Consider the following 26,859-nt stretch of genomic DNA (forward strand, 5'->3'; position numbering starts at 1 on the left):
ATATTACAAGCAAAGCCGTAGCTGTAGCCTTGATGGTTCCGTCCAGATAATAACCCGTAGCCGTTGCTATCAGATCTCGGACATATCTAAATTTCGCGATCTATACGACAAAGGTGTATTTTAAGAGCATGCAGTCCAGTCGGTACAGACCTCTGGGGCAGTCGTCATCCAATCACGTATTACTGCCGCAACCTAAATGGGCCTACGGTCAGAATTCTCGCAATATCCCAGCAGTCCGGCCACTTGACGTAAAACCCCGTTAGGAGTCGCCCAGAGTATAATACGTCCCAACAGTCTCAGGCAATGTGTGCGTTGTCTAAGTAGGGGCAATCATTTGGCGCAGCAATTGTCAACTGCAGTAGATCGGTATGGCCATCATAGAACTGGTCATATATCGTATCCAGCCGGGTCCGATCTGCTTGGCCTGGCTCTCTCCTCATTTCCACAGTTCTTTGTTGTAACAGGCTCCCTTTCTTCTGTTATTCTGACTATTCACAATATTTGCATCCCAGCTGCCTACGCAAGCCCGGTCAATTTAAGATGACACTGTTGGTTTGCTATTCGTAGCAGTGGCGGAGGCGGACACTGGTTTCCCGACTTTTCATAGCTGATATATCGCCTTTGTTGTTTATATAAGAGATGCCAATTCAATATGTTATAAAGGGGAAGGCGGCCTCATCGGTCCACCAAACTTTGAATCGACAAGCCTGTTTTCGAAGAAGCCGAATACCTAGATAAAAATGCCCGAGACATATCACGCATTGGTCCAGCCCTGGAAACCAAAGATGCAATGGTTCCCCATCATGATTTTCGACGTCTTTCTGGTGTTGGGAGCACTCGCTTTTCTATGTGAGTCCAATCTGGTTGTGTTACCTACAGCAGTGCCCTTCTGATAGTCAATTGTTCGGACAGTTCTCGCGGCCTTGGCTGTGAGTTTACAAGGCCGGCCAGCTCTGGAGGGTATTGGGCCTGCGGTCGAAACTGCCATGACGCTGGTATGAAAATGCACTCACCTTCTCGCATACTGTCCACGACTAATCTCTGGGTGAAAAGGGGCCTACCGTATTTCCTATTCTCTTTGCCGCCCTTGTGGGTCGGATGCTCAGGCATCTTGGCCGGTACTACGTCGAGAGGGGACTTAAAATGAGAGTAAGTCGGCTGCCGGTCACGAATCATGGATTTACAGCACTGCTAAAATACAAAATCGCCAGATTTTATGGCGCCTGATGAATATTCGCACTGTCTTTGACTCTGTCACCAGTCCGTTCCAGCTCCGCGAGATCAGTGTTGTTGCTGTGCTATTGATAGTGCTCTGGTCGCTCTCTCCGCTAGGAAGCCAAGCCGTGCTCAGGCTGGTTCATCACTTCAATGAGACATCTACCGAGATCGTTCCATTGCGCTATGTAGACCTGGGACCGGGAGGGAGCCTCGTCGTTCGCAATTACTACCTGTACCTCTTCGAGACCGAGGTCCCCCTGGCGGTGGACTACACTTTTGGGTCGGCTCTTTTGCAGAACCAGGAGGTTAAGGAAGGGCCCCGGGACAACTGGGGCAATGTCAAGATCCCACGCATCGAGCGACTTGACGAGTCTTCTGCGGACGATGAAGGTTGGCTTCAAATGTCAGACCATAACCGAACTGCCGAGACCTATTCAGCCCTTATGGGGATTCCAATAGTGGGAATTCCCCGTCAAGGGAGTGCAAATATGTCATGTAAGTTTCCCTCTTGAACTGGACTCGATTTCTCGTTCACTAACTTTCGACTGTTGTAGTGGAGTCGTCTTATGTCTCTCTGTCATGTGAACCCACTGCGATATTGCGTGACGGACCGCTTCAGTACGGCCTCATAGCTCGTTGCGACGATTGCGAGTATGATGGCATGTTTGGTACTGCGGACCAAGAGAGTGGTCGATCGAACATTTTCCTCGGTTATAGTGACTTGAGCGAGACGGAGAAACGGAACGCTTCGTTCACAGCGCCGCGGCGCATCACGTTCTTGTCTGGCTCTGGCCAAACGGTACCTTTGCCCGGCGAAGTCGGCACTGACTTCAATGTGACAACGTCCACCACATGTGCAGCAACGCAATCCCTCGTCGAATCCAAAGTGAGCTGCGAGGATGGTGCTTGCATGGTCACTGCCATGAGGTGGTCCAAGACGGATTTGCGGAACCCCAATTTCACAGTGTTTGACCATTGGGCTGTCGCGGTGTTGGAGCAGATTTCGAAACAGTTCGTGCGGTCTCGCAGTTTCTCTCAATCCTCGAATATACTGGAGTACTTCCTCAACGATTCGTCCAAGATACCCGTGTACGAGGTTCACAAGTTCAATCCCAGCGCCAACAACACCCTCGTGGACCTGAGCCGCGTACCCAGCCAACTCGTCGCCGAGCGTGCCGCCATGGCTCTGAACACGTACATCCAGCTCTTCTATGCGCCTATGGCCTTTGCCGGGGACCTGCCGTCGGGGAATCTGAGCCTCTATGGGCCGGACCACATCCCCGCCAAGGGAGTCGATATTATTGACGCCACCTTTGCCGGCAACTGCAAGGTGAACACCAGCTCTTGTTTTCCGGGCCATCTCGAGAACACTCTTTTCTTCGGGGCCTCCGTGAATGCTGTGGTCACTCATAAATCGAATCTGTACAAATCAAATTGGCCCTGGATCAGTATTCTGTTCGTGGCATCGACCACGCTCATTGTGGGTGGCATCGTCGGTATCGTCCTAGGAGTTCAAGCCAAGGCTCCTGATATGTTTGACCCGGTTGTAGGTCTTACATACCACAACAAGCACCTGGGCGCCACAGGGTTGTCGGGTCCACTTGACGTGACAGAGCGGGCAAGATCGTTGGGCGATGAGGTTGTAAGACTCGGCGATGCGCAAGCGGAAGACACGACAGGCAAGATAGTATTCGGAATCTCAGCAGAGGTTGGTGAGTTGCAAAGAGACAGGTTGTATGTGTGATGGATTCAATGGTGATAGCAGGGTTTCTTCCATTACTTATAGGAGGAGTTCAATAACATAGCCAAAGGGTTCTCGACATCAAGGTAACCATGGACACAGACAGCACCCTTGAATAGTTGATACACGCACTCTTTTGGACTCTGAACTGAGTTGGTTTTCAGGCAGCGCTCGAAACTTCTTTAGAAACTCGCGATGTAAACTCATGTAGAATCTAGTGGCCATCGCTTAGCTCGTAGCGAAGCCAAGCCGGCCCGGTGCGCTTTACTGCACTTTCTTTGTGGGCGACGGAGACGGCGGCGGTACCACGCCAAAGAGACCACACAGATATGCCGTCCGAGTCAAGAACAGAAAAGCCTATAGTCATAATCAACCCAAGGTCAGGTGGCTTCATAGAAGGGATATTGAACAAAGCGCTCAACTTACCGTTGCTCCTATATTTCCCCAGGTCATAGCATTCCAAGTCGAGAACGCCATGAACCGTTCATAGCCGAGAAGATAGGCCGTGATGCCAATGTGGCCTATATCCGCGATCCATAGTGCCCATAAGTAGTTACGGACAACCTTGAGCTCCGTGGTCGTGTAGAGGACAGCGACGCCCAGAATGAAAAGTAGTCCATAGGCGTTTCCGAGCTGCAGTGCGACCAAGCGAGCATTGTCGTTATGGTGAAGCAGCTGGGGCGAGTCTATCTGCTCCTCGATGAACCAGTCTGTCGAGATGAAGGGAGCCACGCAGCCAGCGATGCTGATTGTATGGTGCCCGGCGATTAGCCATCTCTATCCCCAAAGCCCACCCGGCACTCTCCTTGATATTGGATATCAAATCAGCCGAGTAGGTTCAGCTTAAACGTACTTACAGTGAAAGTGGTTCTATTACGGTAAATACAGCACGCGGAAACAATGGCAGCTGAGAAGCCATGGCTGTTATTACCTAGGTAGGTAGTTTTATGAGGCGATCTACAGCCGCGGCTAAGATGCTGATAAGAATATGCTTCGAGAACTTCAGTTAGTCAAGAGACTACCATGAAGTCCATAGGGGTGTTGAACCATGATTGAGCAAAGGAGTGGTACAGAGAAGGAAAATAGCATGCACGCAGTTGCTTGGTATGAAATCAAGGTAACTCTCATACACAAGTTGTGTGTGTAATATAACAATTCAACTCGCCGAACACCAGCTCTTATTGAACTCACGCAATGTAACCAAGTTCGTTGGACTTCTCTGGTTTTGGACTAAGTATGAGTCGTGGTCGAGATCCCAACCGGCGGGTGTGTTAACGGTGCAGTCCTGCTTGCTCTGTCCAATGCCGATCAATTGAGGTTCTAGGCTCTTTGCTTATATTAGCCGCCTGCAGCAGGTCATTGATGGATATATGTGAACTAGGATTTCGGTAAGGCTGTAATGTCCAGCCCCGGATTCTTGGAGGGAATACCAAGACAAAGGCGATATTGACAGGGGTGGATCTCTTAAGATGTTGGCTGCCTAGGGGCTAAGCTGCATGGGGGGCTAGCACCTAAAATCACAGTCACCTCAGTTACTGACCTTAGCACTTCGGCCCCTATCCAGCGAGGGGTAAGAACCTAAGGTTAGCTACAAAGTAAGTAGCCAGACTGCGTGGTCAGCGCGCGCCGAACAGGACCCGAAGAAGGGCATCATCATGTTATGTCCTGTCTACACCACGCTGCCAAAAACCTGCCCATTTCGTACTTCAACGTCCCCAGATAAAAATTGCCTCATCGATGCCATAGTCTTCGCCAAATCCACACCTTTCTTCATACTTGTCCATTGAATTTCGGTTTTGTTGATTTGAGCAGATTGCGAAGTACCTATCTGCTCGACCGTTAGGCTTTCGGCGTCTGCCGTATATCCCACGTTGATGTTGTTAATGGCGCCAACCCCCCCGAGGTCCAATCCTTCATCGCCAGCTCCGCTCCAGTCAACAGCTGTTCGCCAGTCTCCATGGAACCTCGTCCATATTGCTGGGACTCTCAAGAACTGCCGGTGCCAGAACTGGTATCATTGATGCTCCCATGAGGCAGCCGTTCTTGTGTCCATGAAGGTAACCCTCACTGGGACTGTTGGACTGACTAGGCGACCGAGTTGGCCCGATTGTGGCACTCTACTGCCTGAGTACGATCCTGGATCATCTCAGCCAGACTAGGTACTGCGAAGTTGTATGACCACATAGACCTTTTGTCCCGTACTTTCCATAGTCTTCCCTACTTCTTGCTGAAACACATGCCCTTCATTCTATGTCTTTCTTCTCCATGCTTTACGTCAGATGTCAACCGAAAATGCCGCGATGGCCACTATCGAGCCCCGATTGATACACCTCCTTAACGAATCAGAAGCTACTCCGCGACTTCACCAAGCCGAGCTCCCTCCCATCAATGGCTTCAGTTTGCCGAAGCCCTACGGTCGCCTACACCCCCCGCCCGTCGAGCTTGATTCGGGCCAAAGAACAGATGGTAAGGATGGAAATGGCGGGCAGCCGGCAACGCAGTCTCTGCCTTCTTTGCTGTCTGTGACCGAAGATGGCTTCCCGAATGCAGTCTTCTCCAGGAAGGATGGTGGATTTACTGTCGATCGAAACCTCTCGCACCATATCTCCTCGCAAGAGGCCCGACCCCAAGATATCAGACCGTTCTTTGACGGCACGCCCGAGACATCCGAAGAGCCTTCTACGAAGAAGAGGCCGGTCAAGGATGATTTCGTACAGCTGCCACAGCCCCTGAAGAAGCAAAAGGCCGCCTCACCACCACACATGTTTCCTCCGATCATTGTTGGGTTGCTTGAGCCGCCACCTCAGACGGCACAGCCCTTATTCCCGCCGATCTCCTCCGGCTCCTTCGATGATCGCCCACGCTCTGAGCCACCGCAGGCACCACACATTGTGAAGCCGCCGGATCTGAAGAACACAGTGCCGGAGGAGAGGGGTCTCGCAAGTCCGGCACCTGACTCGGAGCCCGGATCCAGTACGAATGGTAAACCCAAGAGGCGAGCGGCCAAACCGCGAAGGAAATGGTCTGAGGAGGAGACCAACCACCTGCTGCTAGGTGTGTCGAAACATGGCGTGGGAAGATGGACGGACATTCTAGAGGATACCGAGTACAGTTTTAACGATCGAAGCGCCGGCGACCTCAAGGATAGATTCAGAACATGCTGTCCGGAGGAACTGAGAGCGGGGACGAATCGTAAGGAGAGGCCATACTTAGACAGGCCACAGCTTCCTGCCACAAAGCCCAAGCCCAAGAAAGGCCTTATGTCAGAGAACATATTAAATGAACCCGAGGAGAACGCTGAAACCGAGATGGCTTACACAGTCCAGAATGATGATGATATCTTACCGAAGCAGCGCAAGAGTCGGGCTCATCGCAAGAAGCTTGAGGATTTGCGCGAGCTCGGCATCAAGGGGCCGTTCAAGAAGTCTCAGCGGCGTGGTCGTCGGCCTTTCTCGGAACAGGATGACCGGGAGATATTGCAAGGCTTCGAGCGGTATGGTCCGCAATGGACCAAGATACAGCGAGACCCTCAATTCCATCTCTCGACCCGTCAACCAACCGACCTGAGAGATAGGATGCGCAATAAATATCCGGAGAGATTTGCCAGCGCCGAGAAGACGACAATGCAAGTCAAAGAGCCAGGGCGAGGCAGTCTGCTCGAGCCATGTATCGAGATGAACATCGAGAACTCTCTTAACAGATCCAAGTCATCGGTGCTCGAGCCGCAATTGAACCGCAGCAGTTCGAAGGAGGACATGCCAAAGTGGCCGATCCCTTCCATGCATCAGGACAGTGTAGATGCATCCCAAGCGATATCCGGCATGTATTGGAACGATTCGGCTGGTACAGCTATGGACATTGCGCGATTGATTATAGAGGACACCACGCAGGAGAGCATGCCGTCATCTCAAGATAAGCGCGGTCTTGGGTGACATACCAGTACTCCGTTCCATAACGGTACAACTATGGACACGCTTGGCCCAGCACTAGGAGGCGCGGTCCTGGATGCAACAACGGTGCTCTTTCCCAGGGATTTGCAAGTATGGAGACACTAAACGGTTGTGTTTTGGATGAAAGGACAATTTTGATTTATGAAAAAGAATATCAGGTATGAACACGCTCAGCTCAGCACCCGGGTGGTCTAGCCTACAGGCCGCGGAAGGTGGAAACCTTCTCAGATTGGGAGCAAGGCGCAAAAGCTTCTCAGAGCAGGTGAGAAAGAAGCCGGGCCAGCAGAGATTGCTCCACGAGGACAGAGCACAGATCTGGACTTATAAGAGAAAGTGCTGATGACACCTTGGGGCAACGGGAATCAGTATCTCGAGAATAGTACCCAAAAGAACATCATCACGTTATAACGCCGTTATATCGTTATATTGCAGACCGTCGTTCTCCCAGTAGCTTTATCTAGAGACAACTGCTGTTGTGTCATACCCAAGAATCGCATATAGCAACTTGTGGTCAAACACCATCCACAGTGACTGTGCACATGAGTCGGAGCTCTTCAAGAGGTGATCTATCGATGTTACCATCCATATCTTGGTGTTTGTTTTACCTGAAGATACTAGGTAGACTCTCCCTATAAGAAAACACATGGGCCCCTCTATCTTAATAGATAAATCCACTTGATGGCCCGCTACATCGGTCGCGCATCTGATGTACGTCAATTGATGGAATGAAAGAGACTAGAGACCGGAGGAATGATGCCCCGCAATTTTTCCGGTTAAACTTAGGAGAATGCTGTGGTGCCCTACCCTAGATCGAGAGGCTATTGGCCAGACCTTGCCAGAGTGGGGCTCACTGACCTTCCAAAATTAATTTGTCAAGCACTGCTTTTCGACCCTCGAACTTTTCCCATCAAGCCGGCTTCACTGATCCAGAGACACCCCTTCTCACGACCAACGATCAACGATCAACTAATCCACAACAGTCAAGATGGGTAGAGGACCGTAAGTACTTCAATCCCAAATCACCAGCATTGAAAGCCCAGATTCGTGTGGTCGGCCGATGGCGACTGCTCTGTTTTTGCAGTCTCCAAGGCCTTCGCGCAAACCCACTACGATCTCGAAAAAAATATTCCCGATGCTGATACGTCCTTCTTGAATAGTAAGAAGCACCAGAAGCGCTTGAGCGCCCCCTCGCACTGGCTTCTCGACAAGCTGTCGGGTGTCTACGCCCCTAAGCCCTCGGCCGGTCCTCACAAGCAGCGAGAATGCCTGCCCCTCATCATCTTCCTGCGCAACCGTCTCAAGTACGCCTTGAACTACCGCGAGACCAAGTCCATCATGATGCAGCGTCTCATCAAGGTTGACGGCAAGGTCCGCACCGACATGACCTTCCCCGCCGGCTTCATGGACGTCATCTCCATCGAGAAGACTGGCGAGCACTTCCGTCTCGTCTACGACACCAAGGGCCGCTTCACTGTCCACCGCATCCAGGCGGAGGAGGCTGAGTACAAGCTCGGCAAGGTCAAGCGCGTTCAGCTCGGCAAGGGCGGCATCCCATTCTTGGTTACGCACGATGCACGAACGTAAGTTCTGTTAGCCATCATTCAGTCGTTGGATCAAGCTTTGGTCGAACCACCCGTTCGCGCGGATATGGAATATATGATCGATAAGGAGCTTTGAGACGATGGCTGTATGTATCCCACACCCTAACTTGTTGCTAATGTGATTCAACAGCATCCGCTACCCCGACCCTTCCATCAAGGTCAACGACACTGTCAAGATCAACCTTGAGACTGGCAAGATCACCGACTTCGTCAAGTTCGATACTGGTGCCATCGCCATGGTCACCGGTGGTCGCAACATGGGTCGTGTCGGTGTCGTCACCCACCGTGAGCGCCACGATGGTGGTTTCAACATCGTCCACGTCAAGGACGCCATTGACAACACCTTCGCTACCCGTGAGAGCAACGTCTTCGTTATCGGTTCAGAGAAGCCCTGGATCTCCCTGCCCAAGGGCAAGGGTGTCAAGCTCTCCATTGCTGAGGAGCGTGACCGCCGCCGAGCCAACACTCTGGCCGGCCACTGAATTCTGGATTCGGAAAACGGGACATGAAAAATGGTTGACTTTTACTTGCATGGGGCTGGAGTCTACGGCATGAATGTTTGTGCTTTCTACTAGGTAGTTTGTTCATTGAATGGTCCAATGAGACTCAATTGATACCTGAAGACCAATTCAGCCCCGGAGAAGAATCTGAATTATGAACAGTTCGTTTCGCTCTTGTTCCTCGGTGACATGAATACTACACCAGTAGGGGCTTTGTCCATAATCGCCTTGCCTGGGCGCCTCGTAACAGTGCTAGGTTCGAAATTGTCCAGATCAATTTGCTAAATGAATGTCGTAGTACGACATGACACGGCATCGCTCTCCTCACCGCCAAAGGTATTATTTATCATTTGTGACGGTGTTGGCTTTGCGATATGCAGCTTCATGTGCGGTTGGCGCCCGCCCGTTTGTCCAACACTTCTCCTGTAGCAAAGTTTGAAGCAGAGGGAAGGGCCAGTGTAGCGCACCTTATGGGCATTTTGCTCGTCACACAACATGCCTTATTAATAAGTCTCGGGGTGCAGAAGGTCAAGTCAGAGCCGCATTATAGAAAAAGACAGGTAATGGATGCTACCGAGTACGTCCGATGTGCTAAATCTAGGCAACCAAGTCGCGAGTGTGTTTTGCCTGGAGCAATCTGCATGCCGAGAAAAGCGGCGGTCAAGTACCTATATGTTTCCTCATACACGCTCTCCTCGCAACTACTTCGCATCAGGCAGCAAAGAAGAACATGCCGGGTCCGTCTCGTGATCATCTACTGGCTTGAGGGGCGGCTATCATGCAGCCCATATGGCTGTTATGGCGGGCTGCCCACTTGCCCGAGTAGTACAATCCTATGGGTAGGCAGGTTCAAGTCTGGCCGGTGTCATTTTCGTCATATTCATCGTCGTCCTCGTCCACGGCGGGAGACGTCTCCGTCTGTAGGTTGTCCCGCGATTGGTTGCTCCGATACGGTCGGTGGCCGGAGCCAAGCTAGCCATCTTGACTGGCTTACCCTCCCGTGCCTTAGAAGGGAGAGGAGGTGTGTGTGTAAGCCTCGGGGAGGGCTGGTCAATTTCACCAGAGGACCTTCCTTGAAACAAGTGTAAAAACGCCAGCTACAAGAAGATCGAGATGATCGTGCCACCTTGTCAGCCTCAGGCGATCAGTCAATGCACCCCTCAAACCCCGTAGTTTCGGTATAATGCCCTGGTGGGGGTACAAGCTGGGCCGGCAACACCGAGTGGCCCAATCGTGGCCGTTCGGTAAACGTCCTTGTGCTGCCACACATATACCGACAACACTACACTCCATACGTTAGGGGCGTCTGGCATTACTACTATTGAGAAGCGGATGATGTAATCAATGTGATAGTGGTGTGCTAGCCTATACGTGTATACAGCATATCACGCACACACATTCTCTCTCCTTCTCTCTCTCTCTCTCCGTGCGTGTTGTGTGGCTTGCCTGGGTTGAGGGCTCCGGCTGGGTGGGCATCGGCAGACTCTCCTTCTCAAGCCTCGATATCTCACGGTCTCCAACGCTTGGCAGGCTTGCGTTACACAGCTCTTCCTCGAGAAGGAGGTCTAGTACCGTCGGATTCGGCTGGCAAAATGCAAGGCGACCTTCTAGCAGCGCTATCACCTACATACATACACATGCTGTATGACCGACCGATCATCTTGGACCCGTCAGGGACCATAACGCCCCGTACCTGGGACGGCTGAGATGTGCCGCAGCAAGCAAACAAGACTCGGGTGTCTGTGCCGCCTCTTTCTTCACCGGTAAATTGTGCGCCCAAGTCCACCATCATGGCATCGGGCATGCAGTGAGCATGACGGGATGATTCCTAACACCCCCAAGATAAAAGCCGGGCTTGCGTTCATGACCTATTCGTCTACCAAAATTGGGCGTGTAATATTTGATAGAAGATCCCCTAGTACTCTGAGACATGACTTCGGGTTACCGATTTGGGCAATGCCAGCAGTTCTCGTGATGCTAGAACGGCGGGCTATCTGATGTGCTGAAGAACATAGGTTAGATGATATTTGCAATGGAACCATCTGGCCTTCCATCGCCGCACCTTACCCGATCCTCAGTTGACCGCCTCCAGTATGTAGCTAGGTAGGATCGACAACACACACCCTAGTTTCCCTTTTATCCTTGCCTCTTGAATGTCGGCTCAGATCTGCTGCCCTAAAACCTACCACGTCCTATGCGAGTTGCCTTGGTAAATACTCCCTCTCGAGTTGCACTGCATACGCCATACGCCAGGTGCTGAACGCCGATGCCAGTAACCGTGTTATTCTGGGGAAATTGGGGCCCAAACCTCGCCCCGGCCGGAATCGGCTAGGCAACCAGGTCAGCACCACAATATACCACGACCAACAACCCCTCCTGCCTCCATTGCCCATTTCCATGGACCGTTCTGGGATCCACATTAGGTATCGTCGGCAACATCCAACTTCACCCGTCGATGGTGTCTTCGTTCTCACGTTATATACTCGCACTAGAGAATGTCACGAGCCTTTCCCTACCGTTGATTTTTGCAACGCTGTGTTGCTCTGACATGCAGATGAATGGGGTTTGTCCATGACCCTGTTGATGAATGTTGCGTGCTGACATTCTAGCTACATACTTTTTGAAACCAGCCATCGTGGTATTGCTGTGTTCGTCGCGGTGCAGGTAAGTAGGTGGTCATCATACTGGTCATCACTGACTGTCACTTACCTGCATGTGTACAATCACTCTCAGAGCCCACAGAGCTCATCTGACCCTATAGCAAACGCTCTAGCAAGGGATTGGGTGGAGTATGGGGCATGGGGCGGCGTGGGTATACCCACTCATAGAGCGAACTATTCCATCAGATGCGGGATGTTTGGAGATATCGGTAGTCTGGTATGTGGTATCCAGGCTGCCAGGGCTGAGGACCCAACATCGAAGCCGTACATCTCGTTCTTGGTGGGCTCTACACTCTGAAAGACGAGCACGCCACTCATTTTGGAGGAGGGGAGCAGGAAGCAAACATCGTCAAGCGATGGAGTTTGCTGGATACTGGCCTTTTTGCAGTCGTGTACGGTTCTGATGGGTGCCTATGAACAGATTCCCGGTCAGCCGTCAATACCGCACCAGAAGGCTGGCAGTTGGGTGCGAGTTTATCAGTATTTCGACGATGCCAAGCCCGAAGCTTTATGGCTCAAGCTGTCATTGACGGGTCTTTGCTGACATTGGTCGTGTATGCAAGCCGTTGCACCTAGCCAGAGATTACTTACCCCTCACTCAGCACACCCCTCCTTCTCTGCAGCATCCCCCATTTCTCCATCCTCCCCACTAAGACATGACAGGCCGACTTGGGGGAAGGAGCTAGTGAGATACATCAATTAATTGATGGCAGCTAGAAAAAAAGGCTTCTCAACGATGTTTCGATTTTTTCCCCCGGAGCTGTCTGTCACTTTGTACCACATCATTCCCCGAAGACTAGGATGAACCTACATGCCAGCAGAATATCCTTCATGAGCCATTACATCTATAGCATTGCTGCTCTAGGATGTTCCAGTGGACAGTTGGCGTCCCAGAGGCCGTCACCATAGCCAATACTGCCAGTACCTATGAGGGATGTGGTGGCTCGTAGGGACACGACTTGACTCAAGTGCTTGGAGTCGTAGGTAAGCCTAAGGGAGGTGGTGCATAATCCAACGCGGGCCGAGACTTGTTGATCCAAGGTACAAGGCCTTTACCCCCCGGCACAGATTGCTGGTGGTTCCGCGCTTCACTCCATCGTCACCCTTCGTCGTGTTTACACATGGCCCGATGATCACGTCCCGCCAGCAAACATCTATTCTTCTAAGATCGGAAAAATTCCCCTGCCTGTTGCTTGGCAGGGCTTCTTCACCGATATGTCGGGTCTTACATGTCGCCACGTGTGTGTTGCCCGGCGGGCAGCCTGGGCAGCTCTGGCAAGGCCATCTCTTGACCTCGTTCTCTACCTACTCTCGTGAACCCTGTCTCCCTCGGGGGTAAAGCTACCAAGTTTCTATGTATATATCCTTGGCCCAAGACCTATGCCCCCAGCAAGACACCTTCCCCTTTGCAACCGTCATTGGGGGCCTTCCAAAGTATATCTCCCCAGGTGACCGACCACTGATTGGTTCTCCCTCGGCTTAGATCCTCCTAGCTTACAAGGAATCCACTCAAGTGCTCCTAATTCTGCATTGGTCACCGATTCGGAAAGTCGAGCCCATCAGAGGCCAAGCGCCCCTGTCTTGTCATTTTTGTTACATGAGCGTCGTGTGCGTCTTGTCCTTGGGGCGTTATTTGTCTCCATCGTGGGTGGCGGCTAAGGTCGTGTGCTCGCTGTCTTCTTTCCCTTTTTTATAGATTGTGTCACACTTCGAACCTGTTGCATACATACCTATATATTTTCAACTTATATGTCCCTTATACGAACAATTCCTGCAGCTTCGGTCACTTCTAGTCTATCTCAGACGGGGTTGATATATATTTGTAAGCGTGCCACGTGCTCTACTTCCGCTGCAGCCTTCTGTGCCAAGGTCACTTACACCATTACTAAGTTCCGTTGCCGGCTGTTCCCTTGTTTGAGTACCTGCGTGGCAAAGAAGAAGTCGGGATAGGGTCTCAACGAGTGGCCTCCCTTCTAAGCAACCGAGAAGGCAAAACGGGGTCTAGAATGACAGTATAGCCGGCTCACACCGTTACACTCCTTGCCGCAGTCGTCCATTGGCCGTGAGTGGCTACCTATATACGACCTTTGCGGCCTTTACGGCCTTTACGACAACTTGAACGGTCCTCTGCATGTCGGCCAAATACTTTGTCAGGCCCTTCATGGGCGCTTGGCGTCGCTCCTTTTGCTCCTCAGCATCGAGAAGAACGGCAAACGGCGGTGTTAATGGCCGTTTTCACTCCGTTCCCGGCTCTCAGCAGGGTCATCCAGCCTGGTCCGGCCGTTCTGTCGTTGCCCTGTCGGCTACTGCTGGCCTCCTTGGTTTTACTTTGGCTGCCGCTGGATTCGAGGCCCCAAAGCCCCGCCCAGTTGTGCTCTTTGATACCAAGATTCCTTCACCGGAGTATGCTTCAATGGAAGAGATGGAAGTGGTATGTAGCTTGGCTCCTTATTAGACCTTAGTAGGGTCAGATTGCTCACACACGTTGCAGGCACTGAGAGAAATCCGCTACGAGATTGGCGGAGAGGAAGACATCATCTCCACTGACCCGGACGACTTGCACGCCCATGGCTACTCTGAGTGGTCGACAACGAACCCCGACGGGCTTCCTGTGGCTGTAGCTTACCCCAGGTCTACTCAGCAGGTGTCGACCATCGCCAAGATCTGTCATAAGTACCATGTCCCAATCATTCCATATTCAGGAGGCTCGAGTCTGGAAGGCAACTTCTCGGCACCATATGGCGGCATCAGTGTCGATTTCGCCTATATGGACCAGATAATCCAGTTCAACAAGAACGACATGGATATTGTCGTTCAACCTAGCATCGGATGGCAAGATTTGAATGATCAACTGGCCAGATTGGAGAGTGGACTCTTTTTCCCCATTGATCCAGGTATGTCGCCTCGGTCATAGAATTCAGAGGATCACATGCACAAACTCGCAATCTGATATGGGATGATTAATCTGACTTGCCTTGTTGTAGGCCCAAGTGCTAAGATTGGTGGCATGATCGGGACAAACTGTTCAGGAACAAACGCAGTCAAATACGGAACCATGAAAGACTGGGTGATCAATCTTACAGTGGTGCTTGCGGATGGTACAGTCATCAAGACACGCCGAAGGCCGAGAAAATCTTCGGCTGGCTACAATCTCAACGGAATGTTCGTGGGATCTGAGGGCACGCTCGGTCTTGTGACAGAAGGTCAGTTTGTAAAAGGGGATGCTTCCGAACACAGTACTAACTAAGCTACAGCAACGCTGAAGCTTGCCGTTGTTCCCGAGGCTCTTTCTGTGGCTGTAGTGACGTTCCCTACTATCCGCGACGCTGCAGCTGCTGCAGCCCAGGTCATGCAAACTGGAGTCCCAGTGGCGGCCATGGAGATCATGGATGAAGTTCAGATGAAGGTGGTCAACTTGGGCGGCGCAACTGCACCACGGGTCTGGAAAGAGGTGCCGACCCTATTCTTCAAGTTTTCGGGAACCAAGGCCAGTGTCAAGGAGCATATTGGTCTAGTTCAAAACATCACGAAGTGCCACAAGGGTGGAAACTTTGAGTTCGCAAAAGATCAGCGTGAGCAGAAGCTGCTCTGGTCCGCCCGTAAGGAGTCGTTATGGTCCATGCTATCTCTCAGGAAAGAGGGCGAGGAAGTCTGTAAGTCTTGTAGTCTCTGGTCATGCCTACCAATCCCATTCCGATGATCATGTATTAATTGCCATCATAGGGAGCACCGACGTTGCAGTGCCCTTCAGTAGACTGGCTGACATCATTGAGATCAGCAAGAAAGAGATGGACGAGCTTGGTCTTTTTGCCAGTATCCTTGGGCACATAGGCGACGGCAACTTCCACGAAAGCATCATCTATAACAGACAGGACAAGGAAGAGCGGGAAAAGGTCGAGATATGTGTCAAGAACATGGTCAAGCGAGCCATTGACATGGAAGGGACATGCACTGGCGAGCACTCCGTCGGCTGGGGTAAGAAGGATTCGCTGCTCCTGGAGGTCGGTCCGGAGACGCTTGCTGTCATGAGACAGATAAAGCAGGCACTTGATCCGCTATGGATTATGAATCCGGGCAAGATCATGGATCTGCCCTAGGGTCGTAGGCCACTGAAGCTGTCTGCCGGCCGGCCTGGGACTTACCAGGCACACTTTCCCAATATAAACATCCCATATCAACAGCTCACACCCTCGGATATACATACTAAGCGGTTTCCAAAAGAAGCATTGATACAGCACGTGTACAAGCACATGCAAGATAAGCTTTTCCACGGTGGCTGCTGACTCAAGTTCGGGCGCCCTTAAACTCCTTCCAATATTGAGCATAATTATTATAATATGTTATGAAGACGCTGAATATCCTTTGACAGTCAGTGTATACCCAAGCTGCTATACGTCTGTATCCAATGGTCAATATGTTCTTAGTGATTTCACAGCCCGGTTGAAAAGATGATAGGCAAAATCGGACATGGCTCTCTACATCTCTATGCGTAACTACATGCAATTACCAATATCAAAGCCCACCTAGATAGTAAATACACCAATGGGTTTTCAGGTCTTTGCTGACCGCCAATATTGAATACAGTTGCATCATGGGTTGAATTTAGGATATGCCTTTCAAGCAAACATTCACTTACATTACGAAGCTGCAGACACCCGAAACAACAAGGTGGATAAAAAGGCCCTAATGAACAAACACTGGCGTCTCGTCCCTCTCCGATGAGTCTCTCACACCTCGGCGATCTTACCGATGACAATGTCTCCTTTGGTTACAACGATGGGGGAAGCACTGTATAATTCTCTGAGAAATAGTGGACGAGTCATCAATGCCCTACTGAGTCCAGTCACTTTCTCCAGTTAACAATTCTCGACGAGAATCAGAACCAAAAGTTGAACCAAACAATACATTGATTGTGTTCACCCAATTCGTAAAGCACAGCACCTAGCTGGTTCTCATTTATGCACATTCCCTTCCCTCTTTATTTCCCCATTCCTACTTGGGTACCTTACCCTCAGCTTCCTGAACGCTCCTTCCTTCTCGACCAAAGAAGAGGCAAAACAAAAAAAATCCCCCAACCGATCAGTCTCAATTCACCTGCACCACTCTTTAACGAAGTGGTGGAAAGAGGCATCTCCTAGGAATCGAAAGCTCATCTGGTGGCTTTCACTAGGATGGGCATACCGAGCGAACTGAAAGCCATGATAACACCTTACCTCCCAACTTTTCAGACATTCATTTGACCACAATTTACCTTCATTAACAACATAACTTACCATGAACATCGAGCGTACCAACATGGACAATAGCAGCCATACGCCAAGCCGCCCTTGGAGGCGAACAATGAATCAGTCCGGGCGACTCGAAAACCATGCCCAGCACCAAACATCTTGGAGAGAACGATCCGAGCTGGCTATGCGGCTGCAGAATCTCCCATTTAACGTGAACCCGCAAATTCTGCGGCAGGTGTTCCAGCCATTGGGTGACGTCGCCTTCATTGAAGTCCTCCCAGACAAGCGTGATGCAAACAAGAAGGTTGCGATAGTTCGGTTCTCACCACCACCTCAAAATCCCTTCTGGCAGAGTGGAACCATCATTATCGATTTCTCACCTCCGGTTGAGGTACCAATCAGATGCCTTGATCCTCGGCGACCCGAAATGATCAAAAGCCCAGTGACTGGGCTAGAATTTCCCGCGAAGATGAGTATCCGTCTTGTCGGGCTCGAATTCGGCTTCTTTTCACAGGAGACTACCATGGATGTCATGCGATCTATCCGGTATCCTGCGGATGTACCCTTGGTGTTTTCTCTGTCTGCGGAATTCAAGTTCAAGAAGCTGGAGATCGCGTTCCCCTGTTCAGTCCCGAGCCCACACAGCACCAGCTCCAACGAAGACCTAGACGGCTCACCCGACTCGCGACAGCACAAGTATAAAGCAGTGATCCAATTTAGCCATCTTGCGAAGATATACTGCATTGTCAAGGATAACGGCACCGAGGATCTGATCATACCTCTAGAGAGCCCGCCAGCCTTCCACAAGTACAACCCACATATCGTCACGCGAAGTCAGGTCGACGAAACCCAGACACGATGGGGAAACCATGAAGCTTGGCAAAGAATAGGTACCATCGGGTACGAGTCCAACTCAAGAGATGAGGTCACGTCGTTGAAACGACCGAATCAATTCATTGATGTCGGCCGCTGGACCACTTATCGACTGACCATGGATGCCGGCAGTAAGGCTATGTGGCAGAAAATGAAGTCTGCTCTTTCTGACTTCAACATCCAATTCACTGAAGTAAGCGAGAAAGACTTCAAGACACGACCCGGTGTCCCTTCAAACCTATGGGATATGATTGATGCCCCGACATCTGGTACAGCCTCTGGTCTTGAGCTTTTGCATAATGCCGAGAGTATTCATCTCCCCTTCGAGATCCGCTATCAATTGGAAGCTGCTATATCCCAGGGGGTTTTCACTGAGCAGAGCATCACCCTCGAGTTCCTCACGGAGCTTGCGAAGCTGATCCCAGCCCCTGGTGCTGAACTGGACCCCGAGGCCGTGACCGGGTCAAGCGAGCTTTCACACTACGTGAACACTTGGAGATACATCAACAGGAGACGTTTCAATAAGGCCAGGAATCTTCTGGAATATGTCACAGACGGCCACAAGCGTGTCTATGACCCCATGACCGTCTTAAGAAACGGTAGTGCTCTAACTTACACACCTGGTTTCAGTTATGAGCATTGTGCTTGGATCAGAAAAGTCGTCGTCACGCCATCAACAATGTACCTCGGATCTCCAACTCTGGAGGTCACAAACAGGGTCCTTCGGCAGTATGAGGGCAATACCGATCTCTTTCTGCGAGTCCAGTTCACAGACGAACAGACTGAAGGCCGTCTTTCTTCAGACCAGGACAGCGAGAAGAACCATCATCTCTTCAACCGGGTTTTCAATACCTTGCGAAACGGCATTCGCATTGGCGACCGACACTACTACTTCTTGGCTTTCGGAAATTCACAGTTCAGAGAGCATGGTGCTTACTTCTTCTCTCCCACCGGGGCTCAAAGCTGTGATGATATTCGGAACTGGATGGGCAACTTCGATCACATCAAGGTCGTCGCCAAATATGCCTCTCGCCTTGGGCAATGCTTCTCCACAACACGAAGCCCGAAGGGCATAACCGTTGACCATACCCACATTCCTGATATTGAGCACAACGAGTGGTGTTTTACCGACGGTGTGGGTAAGATAGGCACATATCTAGCCAAGGATATTGCTGGGCAGCTCAAAATGCTGAAGAAGCATGGTACACCGGCAGCTTTCCAGTTCCGCATGGGAGGGAACAAAGGCATTCTCGTTACATGGGATGACGCCAAGTGGAATGAGGTCCAGATCCGTCCTTCACAGAACAAGTTTACGTCTGTGGCCAGAAACATCGAGATCATCCGACCGTCGCAATTCTCGGTAGCCACTCTGAATCGCCAGACAATTGCAATTCTGAGTTGTCTCGGTGTTCCTGACGAAGTATTCCTGGACCTGACTAAGCATCAATTAACCGACTATAGACTTGCCATGGATGACCAGGATACGGCCCTGCGGTTGCTCGGTCGCTTCATAGACGAGAACGGCATCACCACCACTCTAGGGCAAATGATCCGCGATGGCTTTATGACAGTAAATGAGCCCTTTGCCATTACCGTCTTGCAGCTGTGGAGAGCCTGGTCCATGAAGCTCTTGCGTGAGAAAGCTCGCATAGTTGTCGAGCAAGGAGCATTCGTTTTTGGTTGCGTTGACGAGACCAAATCTCTGCGTGGCCACAGAGATGCCGAAGAAGTTGATAAGACCAAGAACAAAGAGACGCTCCCGCAGATCTTCTTGCAAGTTCCCCAAGTTGATGAGCCCGATAACTACCGCATCATTACAGGCTTATGTGTCGTTGGCCGTAACCCATCCCTGCACCCAGGCGACCTACGAGTCGTTGAGGCCGTGGATGCCCCCAAGCTTCGGCATCTTCGCGATGTTGTCGTGTTCCCAGGCCAAGGCGATCGAGACTTGCCATCAATGTGTTCTGGTGGCGATCTAGACGGAGATGACTATTTCGTATTTTGGGATCCGCGGCTGATACCCAGTGAATGGAACCACCCGCCTCTTAATCATGACGTGGTCAAGCCTGAGGAACTCGATCGCGACGTCAGAATTGACGACATTATTCGATTTTTTGTCGAGTATATCAAGAACGACTCGCTCGGAGCTATTGCACATGCGCATGTTGCCCTGGCGGACAGGCTTCCTGATGGTCCGAAATCCGACGTTTGCATCGAACTGGCCAAGTTACACTCGAATGCAGTCGATTATGTCAAGACCGGTCGAAAAGCGCATCTGAACGCGAAGTTACGACCGAAATTCTGGCCACACTTCATGGGCAAGCCAGATAGAAAATCATACAGGTCCAACAAGATCCTGGGAAAGCTCTACGATCTCATCGCGGCTGTTGATTTCACACCCAAGTACGATAGTGCCTTCGACCAGCGTATCTTACGCCGCTACAAACTGAGCGACGACCTGCTTGCCAAAGCCCGACGTATCAAGTCGCAGTACGATATTGCCATGCGAAGGGTCATGAACCAGAGAGAGATCACAACGGAGTTTGAAATCTGGACCACATTCGTCATGACCAAACCCCGCATAGGCACAGAATACAAGTCGCAGGAGGATATGGGCACTGTCATGCTTGGCTTGCGCGACCGATTTGTGACGGCATGCCGTGAAGAAGTGGGCGCAAAAGACCAAGATGATGGAACACAGCTCTTATACCCGTTTATAGCGGCAGCTTATCAGGTCACTTGGGAAGAGGTACAAGTCGCTCTGCAGCAGTGTGAGCAGGTGAATCTGGTTGCCGGACAAAAGATCCCCAAGCGGCGTAAGATACCTGAACAAATGCCGTTGCTCAGTTTCCCGTGGCTCTTTTACTACGAACTGGGCAAGATCGCTACGGGCAACGATGTCAATGCCTTAGAAGTGGACAAGATAGAGGTGCCCGAGATAGTCAAAGCCGACGCATTCAAGGCTGGTGGACCGCCTATCGTCGAACTCGATAACGGCAAAGTCATACACCGTGGGCAAGAGTTATTTGTCGGAGCCTTTGAGACGAGTGATGGGAATTACACCAGCGATGAGGACGAGGCATCTGAAGGCACAAAAGCAGAGACACCGGACCGGTTGACTTCGTCCAGTGATGAAGTCGTCAACACCCCCGCCACCCCCAGCGACGACCCCGAAGAGGTTGATGACCTTGAAGTGGAAGTGGAGATGGAGGAAGATGACGGCGGCCTTCGGGCCTTGGACCGGTTGGGCCTATGATATTTCTGCATCGCAAGCCTGATTTCACGAGGAGTCAACTATTGCCGCCATATGCAGTATAAATAGAAAAGCGAGTAGTCAGCGACCAGCTTCATAGGTTAATCTGGAATCTTGAGACCACTATTACTGTCTTCCCTAAGGTGTAGATGTAGATACGAGATAAAGATGAGGGGTGGTGGGGCTCCACAGTGAAAGATTGCATAGAGTAAAGCTGAATCAGCATGGGCCAGTGGTAATGTCGAATTATGCAGGAAGTGGGGCATATCGCTGTAGCAGAAGCGGGAAGAGGGTTGATCCACAGGGCGAGCACGCACATTTTGGAAGCTCTGGAGAGTCGAAGAGTTTCGAGCCTCACCCGCCCCGATTGACTGATTGATTGACTGAGAGCTATTCCCGACGAAGAATACGATTTTACGGCATATAATAATATCTCTGGGGTAAGTGCTGCTCGATTTGCCTGGCTGGCTGGCCTGGAACCTGAGTCTTTCTGTTTTCCTTGGGGGCGTCCAATTTCCAATCAAACTACAGAAACCCCAGCTAACATATTTTCCTCGCTTCCCAAAGCCTCGCTGGAACCCCGCGCAATTCCTCTTTTTCGACCACAGCTCATTTAAATCAAGATGGCGGACGTGCAGGAGATTCTCAAGAAGAAGTTCGGCGGTGCTGCGCCTTCGCGAACTGGTATGTTTAAATATTGTCATCGCCATGCCGACCCGAAATCGCATTGCGAGGAAAGCAGAGCCAAGGCAGGCGGGCATGAATTAACCGCTGGAATTTACTACAGGTGGCAAGGGCACCCCGAGACACAAGCAGAAGCGCAACGTCGCCCGCAGCGCCAACGATGACAAGAAGCTCCAGGCTACTCTCAAGAAGCTGAACGTGCAGCCGATCCAGGCCATTGAGGAGGTCAACATGTTCAAGGCCGACGGCAACGTCATCCACTTCTCTGCCCCCAAGGGTATGTAAACTCGCCCACACGCCCACACACACACACACACCTACGCATATTCTGTGAAGGAGAACAATGTGTTCCTGCCAATGTTGTTGGGAAAACATGGACTAACCCCGCCGTGCCACAGTTCACGCCGCCGTTCCTGCCAACACCTTCGCCATCTACGGCAACGGTGAGGACAAGGAGCTCACCGAGCTTGTCCCCGGCATCCTCAACCAGCTTGGACCTGACTCCTTAGCCTCTCTCCGTAAGTTGGCTGAGAGCTACCAGAGCATGTCCAAGGGCGAGAAGGAGGCCGATGACGACGACATCCCCGACCTGGTCGCTGGCGAGAACTTCGAGAGCAAGGTCGAATAAATATGACCCCAACTATCTGTTCCGAGATCCCCCACGCGGATACGCATTCCCACTTGATCCGGTCTCTGGACGGAGAGCATTGACAAACGGAAAGGTATTGGTCTACGCATAAGGATTGGGGTCATATGGGTAACGAAAAAGGGACGAAGGGTTTCTCATCTTTTAAGGGCGAAAGCAGAGGGATGGAGTCTGATACACCTTTGATAGTTATGATCGATTTGTCATGAACTGTCGTCTTCTGATGGGGGGCTGCTAGTTTGTATTTCCGACACCACCGGCATGTTTCGTGTGAGGGAAAGGCAATCTTTTGGTCATGTGGCTGTAGCTGAACAAGCTCCGCTGGCCATCTGAGGCTTGGTAGACGGAGGATCGATACCAGTCTTGCTAAGAAAGAAAAAATGAAATTACGTTCCTCAATATGTACTTTTCTACAAACTGAAATCATTGTCTCCCTCGTTATTCACCCAACCCTTCAGGGCAGCCAAGGTCGCCTTGTTTTTAACGTCCCTCCTTGGCTGCAGCATGCCCGATTGCTTCAGATCCTTGTAGTTCTGGGCTGCCAGGGTTTTCTGTACCCCGACAAGACCTGCACCTAGTATAGAAGCGATTTCGACCGCGAGCGCCCACATCTTCCTCCGTGAAGCAAAGCTCGCGCCTCGCGGGTCAAACAGCTTCCGGCCCTGCAACGTGCCGCCAAGGGACGCCTCTTCTAACCCACTGGCCGTCCATGCCACTGCCAAGTTACTCGCCGCCATCTTGTTCGCGCCAGCCGCCGCACCTCCCAGCGCTAACCGGTTAGCCACACCGCGCCGTGAGTACGCGAACTCAAGGTCTGTGGTGTCGACCCGGAACGGCGCGAACCTGTAGCCTCCGCGGAACAGATCCGTCCTCTCCTTCATCGCCGCCATGCGGCCGGAGAAGGCCCTCTCGCAGCCCGTGGCCGAGTGCTGCGATGAGGGTAGAATCAGCGTGGTCAGGTACGCGTGCGTCGGGCTCACGAGAAGCGAGGCGGTCGACGACAGCAGGCTCGTGCACTGCCGCAGCGCCAGCTTGTCCGAGCACGACTTGGAGAGCGTCGTCGGGGCGTCGCCTCGGGCTGGCTTGCGGCGGACGACGCCTAAGTGCTGGAAGTAGGCGCGGCCGGGGAGAACAGGGGCAACGGGAGGGGAGTCGGCCCTTGGCGTGGTAGTAGTAGTAGTAGCGGTATCAGCGGTGGGAGTGGCAACAGGAGAAGGGACTTCCCAGGGGGTTGCATCGGCTTGGGCGGCCATGGTTAGTTCCATGGATGCATCACCGCCTGGTGTCATTAATGTTTGTTAATGGGTCTCACAACGAGTTTTGTTTACGGATATAGGCTTACAAGGTGCTTCGGAGCAGTACATGTGCAGCTTGACATCCTCACGCCAGGTGAATGGTTGACCACACCAGGGAGTGGTTGTGGTAGACGACTGCAGCAGCTCAAGCTCGTCTACGCGCCGCCGCCGTAAGAAGAGGGACTCGGCCTCCGGTCCCCCTTCGGCCAAGAGCTTGCACTCGTCCAGCACGAATCGGTTGAAAGCGCGGATGGCTAGCACCTCGGCGTGCCAGTCATGGAGCACGTTACCCCGGGCGAAGGGCAATTTCGCCTGAGGAAGGCATTTCATACCTGTTCTGCGGGGAGACAGAGAGAGATGGGTTCAGTAAAGATAGATAGGTCACTAGGAATTATTGATGTCTAGAGTTCAGCTTACGCAAGTGACAGGCATCGCAAGTCGTCGCCCCCTCGAAATTCGGCCACGATGCCGCTCAGGGGCACCCATTCGTGGAGGCCATTTTCGCGCACCGGCGGCTTGCGCTTCACGGGCAGCTTCTCGTATTCCTGCAGCACGAGCGATGCTATGATGTCCGGGGTGGCACTCATGGAAGCATGTTCTATCCTTTCTGTTCTCCTGCTCCTTATGATAATCAATCCCCATACAAGCTAGGAAGACGAGCTGAGTTGTTGTTCGGAGACTCTGATGTCAGTAGGTGGGTCCTTCCTTCCACTTTGCTTCGAACTTGGCTCTATAAAACTCTTAATAAAATGTAGGCATCTGACTGGCCTACATGCACCAATTTCGATGACAATATTGGCCTGTAAGCACTACATACCCAATGGTTCCTGTCCTTTTACCTAATTGCTTTGAGCGAAATATGCTACTTGGTACTTACAACTAACCTCAACCTGTGCCCGATGAGTGGAAAGTTAGGGTACTAAGGTACATGCACTTAAGCGAAAAGCCCCAGCCACAGGTAGCCCCACGCCCGAGCCGCACGCCACACAGCACGGGTTAGACACTGAAAAACTAGCCGACCCTAATAATTGCCTGGCTTATCCGATCCCACACATTCCCAGTGCAAGTCGAAATTGGAAGAGGCCTGGTCAATTTGTGGACGTCCAACAATTCCGTGTGACATTTTCCTTCAATCCGACCACGACGACCAACTAACCCACCACAGCCCAATTCCCCGAGCGTTCTCGACAAATCCGCCAAAATGAGAACCTACGACGATTCCTTCTCGGGCCAGAGAATCTACCCCGGCAAGGTACGACATATCATATCTCCTTGCGAACGTTGATGATGGATGGACGGAAAGACCGAATAATTGGGTTAGAGGACAGGGCTGGAGCGATGCGACACTGCGGCGGGCTGATGGTTGCGATGGTTTACACTGGGTCATCTTACCACAGATGCTCTGTGAGGCCCGGTTGTCGGTCTTGAGCTGTGTGCTGTTCATCGCCCCAGCCCTGGTGATGATGGTTTTCATACAAGAATAATGGACAAGATGCTAATGCGAAACCTTCCGACTTACAGGGTAAGCTCTACGTCCGTGGCGACAGCAAGATCTTCCGTTTCCAGAACGGCAAGTCCGAGTCGCTGTTCCTGCAGCGCAAGAACCCCCGTCGCATTGCATGGACCGTTCTCTTCCGCCGCCAGCACCGCAAGGGTATTTCTGAGGTACGGATCCATCACCTGGCCTTCATTTCCCCATCGAGGTTCTCATACGTCATTATGCGATATCTCTTTGGGGAATTAGGGCCATGCCGCTTGGCGGAAAGATATGTGACTGACACCCACTACAGGAGGTTGCCAAAAAGCGAACCCGCCGTACCGTCAAGGCCCAGCGTGCCATCGTTGGTGCTTCTCTCGATGTCATCAAGGAGCGCCGTTCCATGAGACCCGAGGCCCGCTCCGCTGCCCGTTCCGCTGCCGTTAAGGAGGCCAAGGAGAAGAAGGCCGCTGCCGCTGCCAGCAAGAAGGACGACAAGGCCAAGCGCGCTACTACCGCCTCCAAGGGCCAGACCTCGCGTATCGTTGGCAAGCAGGGTGCTAAGGGCTCGCAGCCCAAGCCCAAGGCCACCACCCGATAAACTATTCTGCTAGCAATGGAAATGAAAGCGGATTCAGATGGTTGGCTGGCGGTCCAAAGACATGTACAGGGCGGCGTCTAGGGTGGGCATCTTCGACTTTGTTGCTTTTCGGCAGACACAAAAATCAGCCACCCACTACTACATCTCTTGAGTCGTGGCATGCATGCATGATGGGTTTTTCTCACGGGATATGAGATTTTTTTCGCTTAGGTAGCTAATAAGAGCCAGCCTATGCATACGGTCTACATAAAAGGCTGCTCCCTGAAAGCAATGTGTGGCTATCGAGACCAGTGATGGCTGCGTCGCGGCTCGGCCTTGGGTGCTCCCGGATACGCATTCCACCTTTACGCTTGGAGATGTCGGATGTAGAAACCAAGCTCCTGATGTTAAGATTGGTTTAAGCATTGCACAAATCCCGACAGAACCTCCCGAACTGGCCAACGCCTGCCAGGAATATGAGTCAATGTCTCCCTATGCCCATGGTTTCCATATTGTGTACTCTCCAGATGGGCTATGGCGGTGGTTCATAGCAGGTAGGTGGAAGCGCAGCATGTAAAGTGAAAGGCAAGTGAATGCATTGCAGCTTAGTTGAGCTACCGCGTGGCATGGTCAACACTAGCAGCTTACAGTATGTAAGCATAGCATGCATAATGTGAAATACGTATCGGTGTTTGAAAGGCTTGCCAAGTCACAGCTATTATATTCAACAGCTCTCTTGATAATGCAAGGTACAGCACGAACAACTGGGGCTTCCGGGGGCCAGCTGAAGAAATAGGCTCGGCGACAGCACAGCAAACAGCATTGCGCCGGTGCGGTCTATTCCCGCTCCCGAGGTCGGCATTTGCACCCTTGATTGGCGCAGGCAAATGAGATGGATTTGAGCCTTTGTGGACCCGTGCGAACCTCCGTGCCCCGCGGACATGCGATGACGGCATTGCAGCTCTAAAACACCGAGAGAGCTACCATAACACAGGACACATTTGCCCCACCTACGTGCCAATGGAAACATTGGAGGGGTCCTTGGACATGGTCGTAGAACGGCAACGAAACCGGGCTACGTTTCCGCTGACAAAGTCGCGGCTACTTAAGGACAAATATAGGACGAATATAGAGTTCTGGCCTTTCCCCTAAC

General features: G+C 51.8%; 9 protein-coding genes across 9 annotated transcripts; 7 read left to right on the plus strand and 2 right to left on the minus strand.

Moving 5' to 3' along the window:
- Positions 1-740: 740 nt before the first annotated feature.
- On the plus strand, positions 741-2,962 carry PG985_012290 (uncharacterized protein; the record flags this gene model as incomplete). The annotated part of the gene is made up of 5 exons (XM_066832057.1): positions 741-849; positions 913-995; positions 1,054-1,149; positions 1,212-1,713; positions 1,773-2,962. 5 exons carry the CDS (start codon positions 741-743, stop codon positions 2,960-2,962), a joined length of 1,980 nt encoding a protein of 659 aa, XP_066680107.1.
- A 423-nt stretch (positions 2,963-3,385) lies between these two features.
- On the minus strand, positions 3,386-3,878 carry PG985_012291 (uncharacterized protein; the record flags this gene model as incomplete). Its single annotated transcript, XM_066832058.1, has 2 exons — positions 3,386-3,704; positions 3,817-3,878. Coding segments are annotated over 2 exons (381 nt in total), but the record flags the coding sequence as incomplete, so codon positions are not given.
- A 1,381-nt stretch (positions 3,879-5,259) lies between these two features.
- On the plus strand, positions 5,260-6,891 carry PG985_012292 (MYB DNA-binding domain-containing protein; the record flags this gene model as incomplete). Its single annotated transcript, XM_066832059.1, has 1 exon — positions 5,260-6,891. The coding sequence occupies one exon, from the start codon at positions 5,260-5,262 to the stop codon at positions 6,889-6,891; it is 1,632 nt and encodes a 543-aa protein (XP_066680109.1).
- Positions 6,892-7,894: 1,003 nt separating this feature from the next.
- On the plus strand, positions 7,895-8,992 carry PG985_012293 (40S ribosomal protein eS4; the record flags this gene model as incomplete). The annotated part of the gene is made up of 3 exons (XM_066832060.1): positions 7,895-7,908; positions 8,067-8,489; positions 8,641-8,992. 3 exons carry the CDS (start codon positions 7,895-7,897, stop codon positions 8,990-8,992), a joined length of 789 nt encoding a protein of 262 aa, XP_066680110.1.
- A 4,809-nt stretch (positions 8,993-13,801) lies between these two features.
- PG985_012294 (glycolate oxidase) lies at positions 13,802-15,767 on the plus strand (the record flags this gene model as incomplete). Its single annotated transcript, XM_066832061.1, has 5 exons — positions 13,802-14,101; positions 14,162-14,564; positions 14,655-14,873; positions 14,925-15,323; positions 15,394-15,767. The coding sequence occupies 5 exons, from the start codon at positions 13,802-13,804 to the stop codon at positions 15,765-15,767; spliced, it is 1,695 nt and encodes a 564-aa protein (XP_066680111.1).
- A 1,243-nt stretch (positions 15,768-17,010) lies between these two features.
- On the plus strand, positions 17,011-21,027 carry PG985_012295 (uncharacterized protein; the record flags this gene model as incomplete). The annotated part of the gene is made up of 1 exon (XM_066832062.1): positions 17,011-21,027. One exon carries the CDS (start codon positions 17,011-17,013, stop codon positions 21,025-21,027), a length of 4,017 nt encoding a protein of 1,338 aa, XP_066680112.1.
- Positions 21,028-21,647: 620 nt separating this feature from the next.
- PG985_012296 (NAC domain-containing protein) lies at positions 21,648-22,336 on the plus strand (the record flags this gene model as incomplete). Its single annotated transcript, XM_066832063.1, has 3 exons — positions 21,648-21,708; positions 21,812-21,985; positions 22,107-22,336. 3 exons carry the CDS (start codon positions 21,648-21,650, stop codon positions 22,334-22,336), a joined length of 465 nt encoding a protein of 154 aa, XP_066680113.1.
- A 428-nt stretch (positions 22,337-22,764) lies between these two features.
- Positions 22,765-24,236, minus strand: PG985_012297 (uncharacterized protein; the record flags this gene model as incomplete). Its single annotated transcript, XM_066832064.1, has 3 exons — positions 22,765-23,633; positions 23,697-23,986; positions 24,067-24,236. 3 exons carry the CDS (start codon positions 24,234-24,236, stop codon positions 22,765-22,767), a joined length of 1,329 nt encoding a protein of 442 aa, XP_066680114.1.
- A 614-nt stretch (positions 24,237-24,850) lies between these two features.
- Positions 24,851-25,727, plus strand: PG985_012298 (60S ribosomal protein eL24; the record flags this gene model as incomplete). The annotated part of the gene is made up of 3 exons (XM_066832065.1): positions 24,851-24,901; positions 25,171-25,314; positions 25,440-25,727. 3 exons carry the CDS (start codon positions 24,851-24,853, stop codon positions 25,725-25,727), a joined length of 483 nt encoding a protein of 160 aa, XP_066680115.1.
- Positions 25,728-26,859: the final 1,132 nt, after the last annotated feature.

The sequence above is a fragment of the Apiospora marii genome (genome assembly GCF_038362585.1).
Source record: "Apiospora marii strain CBS 49790 chromosome Unknown utg000009l_segment0_segment0, whole genome shotgun sequence".
In the NCBI taxonomy this organism is placed as follows: Eukaryota; Fungi; Ascomycota; class Sordariomycetes; order Amphisphaeriales; family Apiosporaceae; genus Apiospora; species Apiospora marii.